At 33.5% G+C, this 13037-nt stretch overlaps 1 protein-coding gene across 2 annotated transcripts in view; it reads left to right on the plus strand.

The window, feature by feature from the left end:
• Nucleotides 1–13037, plus strand: part of LOC143079288 (uncharacterized) — a 130637-nt gene that overhangs the window by 50834 nt on the left and 66766 nt on the right. For both annotated transcript variants that reach the window (XM_076254538.1, XM_076254546.1), the window contains exons 2-3: nucleotides 3922–4062; nucleotides 6977–7105. In XM_076254538.1, coding sequence (XP_076110653.1) covers nucleotides 3922–4062; nucleotides 6977–7105 — 270 coding nt within the window. The remainder of the gene's footprint in view (nucleotides 1–3921; nucleotides 4063–6976; nucleotides 7106–13037) is intronic.

The raw sequence follows: 13037 nt of genomic DNA on the forward strand, positions 1-13037 counted from the left end.
CAGTCCGCCAAAAGATAAGCACCACCGAAATATAACTGGAAATATGTTTTCAACTATTGCGGAAAAAATATTTATGTTTGGTGATTTGAATTGCCTTTAACATACACTAAGACAATTCATTACGACCAAAAAGATAGAACTCCGATAAATAAAGGCAACAGTAGTATACCGCTGTTCAAAACTCATAAATCCATGGACAAAAAACAAAATCGGGGTAACAAACTTAAACTGAGGGAAACGCATTAAATATAAGAGGAGAACAACGACACAACATTACAATGTAACACACACAGAAACGGACTAAGCATTAGACAAAATCCTATGAGAATAACAAATATAACATCAAACCAAATACATATATTTGGGATAGATAAGTACCGTGACACAGCAGTCAAGCAACTTTTTATTAAAGGGCATATGTGCGTTTACAAGTACACTATTCCTCCAGGTGGTCGTTTTAGTGTTCGAACATTGGTCTCTCGACTTCATAGAGGCAACTGAAGAGCAAGTTGTGTTGTCAAGTGACTTGCCCAAACAGGCAGGTACTGTGCAGTCATGTTTCAAACGGATAATGATTATCTATGATTGAACACGAGAAGCTGGCAAAACACTCATTAGTCAGATGAGAGTCGGTTTATGGTACGACCAGTAGACGCCATAATACGAATTTAGGTGAAAATAAAGCGGCCTGTGACCAAAACAACATTTGCCCAATGACTGCATTCGGTCCTGATGGTGTTACAGTACGGGGTTGCTTCTTATACCGTTGTAAGCGGGTATGCATATTCTACATGGTCACATAAACGGACAGACATACAGAGATGGGGTGCCTAAAACATTGTAGTCCCTCATTTTGATAATCCCCCCCCCCCCCTGCTTCAAAATGGTAACGACCGCTGTACATGTACGATAACGCTAGACCTCACAGGCTAAGGATTGTAACCGAGTCCAAAGAGCAAAAAGCCATTTACACTATCTTTTGGCCTTCCATATCTCCATACATAAAGCCTATCGAAGATGTCTGGGATGCCATTGGCAGATATCTTGCAGAAACCCATCTTCACATAATTAGCAATTCTTGATGAATCATGTCTTAGATTTCCTCAACTGAAGTTTTGAAGGCTTGTAACGGGTATGAGACGTCGTGTTATGGAACTGTACCGGAAGAAATGTTGTTACACATGCTATTGACTCAATTATTGACATTAAATTTGTCGAACATACCAAACATCATTTGTAGAACATTTTAATGATATTGGGTGATTAATGCTTGTAAAAAAATAAAATCGCAGTGAAACTTAAATTCCGTTTCTGAGTTGTGTAATTTACACTATTTCTATAAACTCAAAACCTAAATGCATAGCACCTTCATACGTGACCAAAATTATATTTGAGGTTTGTTTATGGTATATGTTAGCAAAATTGCTACATGAATGTTTTCTTTTTTTCGAGGAATAATTGATTTTTATAATTGGAAACTATTTCAATGCATTAAAAATAGGTGGTGCTTAACTTTTGGCGGACTGTATATATACTTTACAATGATATTTCAGGTGATCTGTAACAATTCCATCTTCATTCCTTATATATTATGTACTGTATTACGACGCGAGATTGAAACTGACGAGGAAAGGTAACATCCGGCCACCGAAAGCTTTATTATTGTGAAGCCAAGGTGGCCGAGTGGTTGAGCGCGTCAGATACAGTGCAGGCGATTTGTAGTCACGATATCTCAGTAGCATTAGTTCGAATCCCGGCGAAGGAAGAACAAAAAATTTGCGAAAGCAAATTGACAGATCTAACATTGTTTGGCTGATGTTTAGACGAATTATATATAGTCCAAATTGAAAACAACGTTCAAACCTATGATTGCGTTGGATAAAAACCGCAATTTCTATACGTGTGCATGTTAAACAAATTTCGTTGTAGAGGGGTCTAAATACAGCACAAACAACATTTTCAAAAAAACCAAAAGGTAAAAAAAAGTATATTTCAACAAAACGCATTTGACTGACAGGTCGAACAACTGACGTTCTTAAACTCTGCTGACTGCCATTGACGATTGCCAAATAAATTCATCACAAGGTGGTATAAACAAAATGGATCTTATATTAATTGAATAAGAAATAGAAAACAATTAACTTGCGGCAAAGATGTAAAGCCACAAACATGAGGTGCTTTAATTTGTACACCATATCCGGATTTCCACAATTACTGTCTCTTCAGTGATGTTAGAGATCGAAACGGTATTTAAAAGGACATATAATTTACCTCAATTTAGGATATACCCTTAAACTGGAGGAAAAATGTAATACAAACCAAAACTTCTGTCTGTCTGTCTGTCTGTCTGGCAAATCAATTTTCTACATTTTTTTCGTGCTTGAAGATATCTATACTATTAAACGAGAAGACCTCATTTTGTGTGTCGCTTCTCTTCTTTCCACATAAATTAATCAACACGCCTCTGTGTCCTATAGGTACAGTGTATAGTCGCATTTGTCATCCATTCATATGATTATTCAGATTGAGTTATTTTAGGAGAAAAACGAGAAAAAAGGCATCCGGATATTGTCCCGTCATTGGACGAAATTTTAAGTCAGATAAGACTTCTGGTTTGCGTTTTTCTGTATACTTTGAACATACATATACTACGAATAAAGTGTATTTTCAGAATTTTATCTGCTATCATTTTTAAGTTTACTATCCACGGCGGTCACAGAGTTTATTAAATGGAGAGGGTATGTATACTATATCAATGATCACCATGGATCGATTAGTAAACTTAGAATTGAAAGTAAATACGCTTTGTTTATATAGTAATGAATGTTCATAATATATAGATAAGCGGTAAAATTATTCATGTGAACTTTTGATACCTTTTCTGAAATTCTCCAGTCATTAAATATTTTACAGAATTCATTGATTACAAAAAAAGAAGATGTGATATGATTGCCATGTTGAGACAACTCTCCACAAGAGACCAAAATGACACAGAAATTAATAACTATAGTTCACCGTACGGCCTTCAACAAAAAGCAAAGCCCATACCGCATACTCAGCTTCAAAAGGCCCCGAAATGACAATGTAAAACAATGCAAACAAGAAAACTAGCGGCCTTATTTATGTACAAAAAATTAACGAAAAACAAATATGTAACTAACACATAAACAAACGACAACCACTGAACTACAGGCTCCATACTTAAATGTTCATAACATACTAAATGTATGTTCATATTGAAATTGATAGAAAACCAAAAATTGGGAACTTCGGAAATAAAGGTGGAGGGTAAAAAAAAACATTTTCCTGTCCCCAATAACCTAATGACTTATGATACTTTTGCTGAAATTCTCCAGTCATTCTGTATTTCACAAAATTCTTCCAACAACACTTTACATACTTTAAACTACGCTGAGAATGCCCTCGATTACGCGGGTGTATTCTAGTTGCTTTGATATTTGGTATATTGTTTTATCATGACAAGTTACAGATCAAGTTTGAATATTGTTCCGAACGGAAATTTTTGTGCAGAGTTATGGTCCTTGGAGAAAATTCACTCAAATATTCTGTTTTCCGTACTTTTACTTGTCATGCTTGAAGATATTGATTTGATAATTGGTATGTAGTTTTATCATTACAAGATACAGACTAAGTTCGAATTTTGTTTCGGTCTGATGATTTGTGCCGAGTTATGGTTCTTGGACTTAAAAAATTACATATATTATCATTTTTATTCACACTTTTTTTCGTCATGTTTGAATATATTGACTTGATATTTGTTTTATAGTTTACACCATCACAAGTTATAGATCAATTTAGCATTTTTTTGTTCCAGTACAATTAATTTGTAACTGCTTGTTGTTATATGCATCAACTCAGACTTTAAAGTTTAATGTTTTAAAGATTGTATCTCGTTTTCAGATGCAGAAAACCCTTGTGACAATACGGAAAATCCACCTTGTGTTTCCGATGGTGTAGTCCATACATGTCTTTTAAAGACGGATGGTAACTTCACATGTGTCTGTCAAAAGGGTTATACGAACGAAGGGGTCTACTGTATAGGTAAGTAGATATACCCGTTTGAGAAAATTGTTCTGACGGTAGATATTGGTAAGAACTTGTTTTTAATGCCCCATGTGTTTTCTGGTCTGTGTGTTCGTTCGTCCGTCCGTCTGTCCATTGTCAAAATTTCGGACAGTAACTCAAAAAAGCTTTTAACGAATTTTTATGAAACTTTGGGGAATTGTTCATATTTGCTGATCTATCATTCGTTTTTTTTTATCAATTTTAGATTATACCTTTCCGAGTTATAGGGTAATATTCATTAAAAGGGGATGATTTTCCAGGTTTTGGACAATAACTCAAAAACACTTTCACCAATAACTCGAGAAATTATTGTTTGTATCTATTGACATGATTTTTGATTTTTATAAATTTTAGATTTTACATTTCCGAGTTATGGAAATATTATTCATAATATGGGGTGATAATATGGGGTGATTTTACGGTTTTTGTATAATTTATAAGTATAAAAAATAAGTTTTTGAGCAGTTTTCATGAAACTTTGGTTTATAAGTATTAAGATAACCTCCCTTTAGTTTTTCATAAATTTATGATTTGACATTTAGAAGTTATTGAACTTTATTATTTGAAAAAGCGAAGGGCGTACAATGCGCTCATGGCGTAGCTTTAACCAACAGCAATCGAAACACTCGGACTTTTCAATAATATTATCGTAATGTAATTTCTTAGGAAGTCAATAACCAACTTTTTTGTTTATTCGTCTTGGATATTATTCATTTGAACACGCTCAAAAAGGAGATACTGTTCCAATTGTCATAAATTACCATTTTTTTTAAAAACTTGTCATCCAAAATCCAGACATTATAATTTGAAAAAATAAAGATGCTTGATAATCGAGACCACTGAAGAATCTAATATTTTTCTCTCTTGAAAATATCATTAAATGGAGTTCATTCATGATTTTGATTTTGTTATGCTGTGGTGAAGTAAATCGATCATTCCCACCAAGTAAATTATGTAGAAGCTTTTATTTTGACAAATAAAAAAAACCGAGAAGACCTCAATATCTTGGTAACCACCTTTTCAGGTTCATTAAAAGTTTTTGAAGATGCCCTGTGCCAAAAGGCAAACATATAGACAATACACCACTGGGTCGATGCCTTTGCTGGTGGATATAGTCAGGTGGACATTTTTCTATATTTCCTGTTTACAAAACTTTGAATTTTACGAAAAACTAAGGATTTTCTAATCCCAGGAATGGATTACCTTAGCCGTATTTGGCACAACTTTTTTGGAATTTTGGGTACTCAATGCTCTTCACCTTTGTACTTGTTTGGCTTTATAACTCTTTTGAACTGAGCGTCACTGATGAGTCTTATGTAGACGAAACGCGCGTCTGGCGTATTAAATTATAATCCTGGTACCTTTGATAACTATCTGCCAATAATATGTTATGCGTAACATCAACCAAATGCTATAAGAGAGGGACGAAAGATACCAGAGGGACAGTCAAAGTCATAAATCGAAAATATATTTACGCCATGGATAAAAATGAAAAAGACAAACTGACAATCAATAAAACACATGACACGACATTGAAAACAAAAGAATAAGCAACACGAACCCACCAACAACTAGGGGTGATCTCATGTGCTCCGGAAGGGTAATCAGATCCTGCTCCACATGTGGCACCCGTCGTGTTACTCATGTCATAACAAATCCGGTAAATAGTCTTAATTCGGTAGGTCATATTCATGCAATGGAAGGGGATTGTTGTTACGACGTAAGGAATATATTCGATACCATTTGAGAAACAGTTATTCCATAACGGTCAGCCAACTCGTGATGGCGTCCGTAAAATTTACGAAGGGATGATTTCAACTTCACCCCATTTGGAACTCTTGGTTTAATAGCTTCCTTGTGAGCCTCAGCCCTCTATCAAGGAAATCAAGCACGGGAATATCGTATCAATTGGGATATATGTACCCCGTATGCAGGTGCTGCTGGAATGTTGCTACTTAGAAATAGAAAGTTCACAATTCGAAAGCTGAAACATCTCTTTTGTAGTAAAATTTTGTTTTCAATCGACCCTCATTGTCAATTTCTAGATGAAAGTCAAGATATGAGGTCGACATTACTGTATCTGTTGTATTCTTTATCTCTAGTTCGATGGGATAGATGCGTTCAACTTGGTCACCAAATTTTGAATTATTTAGTGATTAAACATCATCTATATAGCGGAAAGTAGAGCTAAAGGTTATTGGTAACTTCTTATCTTTCTTCCTAAGAAGTTCTTGTATGATGTCAGCCTCATAATAATAAAGAACAAGTCGGCAGGGAGAGGGCACAATTGGTTCCCATTGGAATGCCGACATAAGGTCATGTTTACTACTGACAAGTTTTAAACATTTTTAATGGTTAAAGCAATCACCAGCAGCACCTGCATCATTTTCGTTTCAGTGAATAATAAAAAAAAAATTAAAAATCGAGTTCTTTAGAATTAATCAAATTGTGTCATCTATTTTCTTTATGTAGTTTTATATGTTGTGTGCGTTACAATATACATTTTCATGCTCGGGAAATAAAAAAAGTGTTCTATTGTTATACCTTTATTACTACATGTAAAAGAATTTTAAATGGCTCGTTGCAGTTGAAAGTGACACATACTTAATGCTTGCTGGAAAAGTAAAATTCCACAACTTGAACACATTAATGTTTTGGTGAGCATATTTTTCTTACAATTCTGATGTAATTCACATATGTGTAAAATTTTATCACATTCAAACCTGATCAGCTTTAACAGATTATATTTTCAAATTGAGGAAAAATTGCGCATACTCCAGTCTGCGCAAAAATATAATATTATGTACTTTCTTTTGCAGTGGTCTGAATTTATGATAATTATATTTAGATAAAGGAGCTTAATATGAAATTTTATTATATTGCATTTCAGATATCGACGAATGTTCAGCGAATAATTATACTTGTGATGTCACATACGGAGTATGTAATAACACAGTAGGATCTTATATATGCAACTGTTCTGATGGTTTTATGCTCGGTCCTGGAAATGCATGCACAGGTATGTTCAAGGCTTATTTATTTTATTTTCACCAGTGCAACAACAACAACAACAACAACAACAAAACAACAACAACAACAATCGTCGTCGTCCGTCGTCGTCGTCGTCGTCGTCGTCAGCGTCAGCGTCAGCGTCATCATCATCATCATCATCATCATCATCATCATCATCATCATCATCATCATCATCATCATCATCATCATCATCAATCAATACTCACGTCATTATACCTCACGTCATTATATCTCACAGAATTATATGAATAATACTCACGTCATTATATCTCACAGAATTATATGAATTTTCTTTCCTTTTTTCTATCTCTCTTCTTTTTACCTATGATAGATAGTATCATATTCTATTAACTTTTTGCTTTATATGCATCTTCATTATATTATGATACTATTATTGTAATTTTATATTGTATTATGGAGAAGACTTCATACATATGATTTACTTGTATCTAATCCATTATTCATCATATAAAATATGTTTAAACTTAACTAAATGTCATCTTCGTTTTGGGGTTGATGCTGCTATAAACAATTGACTTTATTAGTAATATTTTGTAGACAGTTGTTTGTCTTTCTGGGTTTTTTTGGGGTTTTTTTTTTTGTCATGTTGATGTGTCCCTTGATTCATTATTGTAATCGCTTCCTAGCTGATATCTTCATATATATACTATGTGAATATATAGGAATCACTATGTTAGTTTGTTTCGTATTGTGTCCGCGCATAACTTTCGTAACATTGAACTTAGTTTGATAACACTTGGTACATACATCATGACCTGGGTGTGGATGATATGCAAAAGGCATGGCAATTTGAGCTTGACTTCGATATTTGACCCATAATTATTTTATTATAGTGTCACATATTTGGTCAGGTAGTATATATATATGTATACAACAATTCATAATAAAAACAGAGATGAAATATCCAGCATTAAAATAGACTTATTTGTCAAGAATCAGTCTTGTAAAGTGTTGTAAAATATAACATAGGGGGAAAATGCAGTTCTTGACTTATATCTCTGAAACTAAAGCAAAAGTAATATATGTAAAAAAAAAAAAAGTAATAGAATAACGGTGGGGCTTTTTTTTTTGCGTAAACCCCTAAATGAGTTCATGCCTATATATTGGCGAGTAGTGGAGGCTTTTATGGGCCATTCGGACATCTTCGGAAACAAGATTCCCGAAACCTATCGAAAGTTTGATCAGTTTATACATCAATAAATCTAAAGAGGCGTTTAATCCTTATAATTCTTTAAAATTGGAGATAAGAAGTATATTTTTCCACCATCGTAACCTCTATAACACTTTAATTGTACATGTATGTCATTGAATAGGCCTGGCGCATGCATATATTTGTTGGGTCAACGCAAACATAAGCTCCTACTCAATGAAATTTGCTATGTGATAAAACATACACTACAAAAACTCTTATTATCTTTCAAACGAATGTTTTTTTGTTTATTATCTAATTGAACGATTAATTTGAAGAAACAATAAATGTTGTTAATATCGGTATTATTATCGCCGCCATCTTGTTTACATTGGTTACGAAAAGAAGTTCGGTCAACCTTCGTCTATCGAAAAATTAATAACGTCATGGTCAACTACCGGAAGTCTTCTAGACCAATCATATCAAGGTATTCCCTAAGTATTGGTCACAACTTTTTGGACCTTTTGGTCCTCAGTGCTTTACAGCTTTGTTCTTGTTTTAGCTTTCAAACTTTTTACATCTGGGCGTCGCTGGTTAGTCTTGTGTGGACGTGGCGCGTCTGGCGTATTAAATTTTTAACCAGGTACCTTTTGTTAGCTATTAATTGTTTGTTTCTCTGTCCTATATTTTCGCCCATTTATTTGTATTGTAGTCCTGTCATGTAATGTCATTTTAATGTTATAATTAAAATTGCAATTAAAGCGGGAGGTTTGACATTCCACAAAAGCAGGTTCAACCAACCATTTTGATCTTAAAATGCCCTGTATTAAGTCAGGTAAATGGCCATTGTTATATTATAGTTCGTTTCTGTGTGTGTTAAATTTTAATGTTGTGTTTCTGCTGTGTCGTAGTTCTCTTATATTTGATGCGTTTCCCTCAGTTTTAGTTTGTAACACGGATTTGTTTTTTTCTCTATCGATTTATGAATTTCGAACAGCGGTATACTACTGTTGCCTTTATATAATATGCAAATCATATTAGAATTATTTCAAAATATTGTCTTTTAAAACTGTAAATTTTGGGTTAAACTGAGGAATACAAAACATATTAAACAATCAGAGAACAATGTTTCATTCAGCATATATGTAGACTATTGGGAATACCATCAATTTAATTACGTCATTTTTTTACGTTTTTCATTACATGAGGCATTTCGTTTATTTATGACTTTATTTTGTTTTCATACAAGCATGACCTTGAACTTTGGTAGTATTTTTTTCACTTAAAAATTAAGTCTGAATATAACTTGTTACTTTGCGAAATTTTAAAGTCAAGTAAAGGAGGGACATTGATTTCATAGTTATTTTAGTAAAATTTTGACATTTTTATTTCAGACAGATCATATTGTCCAGTTTTTTTTTATGTAACATAATGAAAAACTTAACATATATACTGATAGGCATTTTTACAGAACACAAATATGAATAATTATTATTAATTGGTCAAGTCTGGACAATATGATCGTTTCAAAAGCCCTGGAGTGAGAACAATATTGTGACAGTCAGTTCAGCATTGTCTTAACATCCGTTGTATCATACCATATAGGCCACATATTAATCGGGATTATTGAAATGAAATCTTAGTCCAATGAAATAGATTATAAAAGAAGGAGGGTTAGAATCTAAAAAGGACCCTGAATGAAACCTTGCTATATCTGTCATATAATTATCTTTAGTCATATTTTCATGTTTTTATTTGTTCTTTGGAAAATTTGATATTGATAATCTTGATAGTCTCTGTTATATTGATTATCAACTTCTTTACTCTGGTTCCGGACTGCCATTGTTGTAATGTTTATTTCTTTCTAGTTTTCATTGGTTATTTTTAAACCTGTGATGTTTTATATCTCAATGAAACATACCCAGATTCTCTATTTCTTCATAATTAATTTACTCTTAATACATGTTATATTATTGCAGGTCCTGTCTTTTGTGATGTATATAGTATGTAACAAACTGCATTTAAGAACAAAAAAGCAAAAATAGTTAAATTTTCCAACATAAAGTAAACAGATACATTTGTTAAACAGATTTGTTGTCATAGACTTTGTTTACATACACAATTTTTTCACTGATTTTCAAAGCTGTTATTTTAAGCACTTGTTCTTCTGTTTGTTGTATAAGTTGACAAAAATGTGAAGGTTACATGCTGAAAAGGATGGTAGGAACTAGGCCTGAAAATGGTGTTAATTATAAGTCAGCAAATACCAGGAGGACAGACTATGTTAAATTAGAAAACAAAAGATTGGAAACTAAAAAAATTATAACACAAAAAACTTAATACAATTATCATTTTTATTTCCATTTAACTGCATTTTTCAACTTTTCCACCTTTTTCTCAGTTATTACTTGGAAAACTAACTCCTAGGGCAATACCGTGACCTATAGCTGTTAATGTCTGTGTCATTTGGTCCCTGCCCGACTAATAAGCAAGCATTTCACATCTTCTTTTTTTTATATCTTACAAACCTCTAATTCTGCATCTTACTTAAAGAGAACAATCTGACTCATATTAAGGCTCATAAGGTTCTGAATTGATACCTTTGCTGAAAATCATCTGTAATTGACGTTGAAATTGAAAAAAAAATTCAGTTTTCTGATCATTATTCTTAATGCCATTAATATTGAGTAAGAAAATGTGGTCTATCTATTTAGTCAGATTATTGAACAGATATATCATGTTATTGAGGGGTATTTGCAAATAAATACCAGTCAAGGGACTGTAAAATTACCCGAACCGCTAGTCCAAGTCTGGTATTTTTCGCAAATACCACCCCATAACATGATATATTTGTTTAATTACACCGAATAGATTTGGATTGAAACTCTCTGTACAGGTGACCATATTTTCTTTTCTTTGTATAGCCAGTGAAGGTCGATAAAAACTTCCATTTTTTTGTATATTATTTTTACTTGAAAGCTGTAATTCGTTTACATGTTCATGCATAATTTTGAGGGTAAGGGGATATTATCATAGAACCGCGGGAATTATACATGTACTAGCTCGCTTTTTTATGTAAAGTCATATCCGAAACTTTTTGGCGACAAGATGCTCGAGATGTTTAAAAAAGAATATCCAAAAAGGCCAATGCCATGGTATTTGAGGCAAATTCACCGGCAGTGGTGAAAAACAGGCAAATTCGTTTGAAATGAGGAAAAATATTAGAATCGGCTTAAAATACACTAGCTATCAACCAATCAAAATCTGGCTTTCTTATATATACTTTTTTCCAATCAGTTCATGTACTTTAGACGTCAGTTTTTATCTGTTAGACGTCCGTCCATATCCGTTTCATGTCCGTTTAGCGTACGTTTTATCCGTCGACGTCCATTCTGTCCGGTGGAAAATTTTGAGCATGTTCAAAAACTTTGAACGGACGTCCAACGGATGATTTATACATTGAACGTCCGGTAGATGTCCGTTTTGTACGGTACTCGTCCTTTTCGTTTCCGTTTTGTATCCGTTAATTGTCCGTTATACATCCGTTGGAGGTCTGGTAGACATATTCACCAACCGACTTCTACCGGACGTTTAACGGATAGAACGGATTTTGAATGAATATGAAACAGACTTCTACCAAACGTATAATGGATAAAACGGATGATGAACGGATCTGAAATGGATAATAACACATGGCAAGAGTAAAATCTCTTTGTTCTTACTGTGCTATAATCTGGATAATGCACAGCAAAGGTGTGCATTAACTACCTCAGATATACTGCACAGTTCAAATCTATTTTTATCTTTAGGGGCGGTTCCTTGATTTTGAAAGGGGCGTTATTCTATCAAATTAAAAAATATCACCGAGTGTAGCGAGACTAAAGACACTATTGACGATTTTAAGCTTAAACACGATACTTTGTCCAATCCAAGGGTAAACGAACCGTTCGCCCCCACCCCCGAATCCGCCATCTGCCTTGAAATTACGACAAAGTTGAACTTCGTACAAACATCGTAGTTTCAAAATAGGTAAAAAGATATGTTTCTCATTCCTTTATTTTTTTTTTATCAAAGCTGGGACATAAACTATTTTATTATATTTTGTGTTCAACGTAAATCTAAATCAGTGTTTCAAAGTTAGAAAGTTTAACAATTTTTGGTAATTTCTGCCAAAAAAGAAATGTATCTAAGAATGTCCGAATAAAAGAAATCTGATTTGGATTAGATTCAGACTCAATGGAATTTATAACGACTTTTTGAATAATTATTCCTATAATGAGACTATTTTTGGATCGGATTTAATGAGGACCATATTTAAGTTTGTTTTAAAACAGGGTGATTAGCTGGAGATCAATCAGACTTCATTTAAATGGACGTGTCTTAAAAAGTAATACTGTAGATTAAAACAAATTGGGGTGGGGGTTGCGGGGAGAAAAAGGTTTTGTAAGAGAAAAGTATTTTCTGTTTATTTAACATTTTAAATTTAACTTTAACTGGCGTATGACCTTTGACCCATAACTGGTCCTTTATATTTTGGTTTTGAATACAACTGTGCGGTCCTGAAAGAAAAAATATCCTGAGGTCTCAACTGTAAACAAGGCCGTGCAATAAAAGTTGGACGAGTTCCACCAAACATTCAACCTTGATATTTATTTACCATCCTTAGGGGACAAGATACCAAAGGATGAGCAGCAAAACATCTAATGCATGAATGACTATACGTACAATTAAATCTAGTGCAAGAACCATTATAATTGAAATCATAGCA

This window comes from Mytilus galloprovincialis, chromosome 1, assembly GCF_965363235.1.
Source record: "Mytilus galloprovincialis chromosome 1, xbMytGall1.hap1.1, whole genome shotgun sequence".
Classification (NCBI taxonomy): domain Eukaryota; kingdom Metazoa; phylum Mollusca; class Bivalvia; order Mytilida; family Mytilidae; genus Mytilus; species Mytilus galloprovincialis.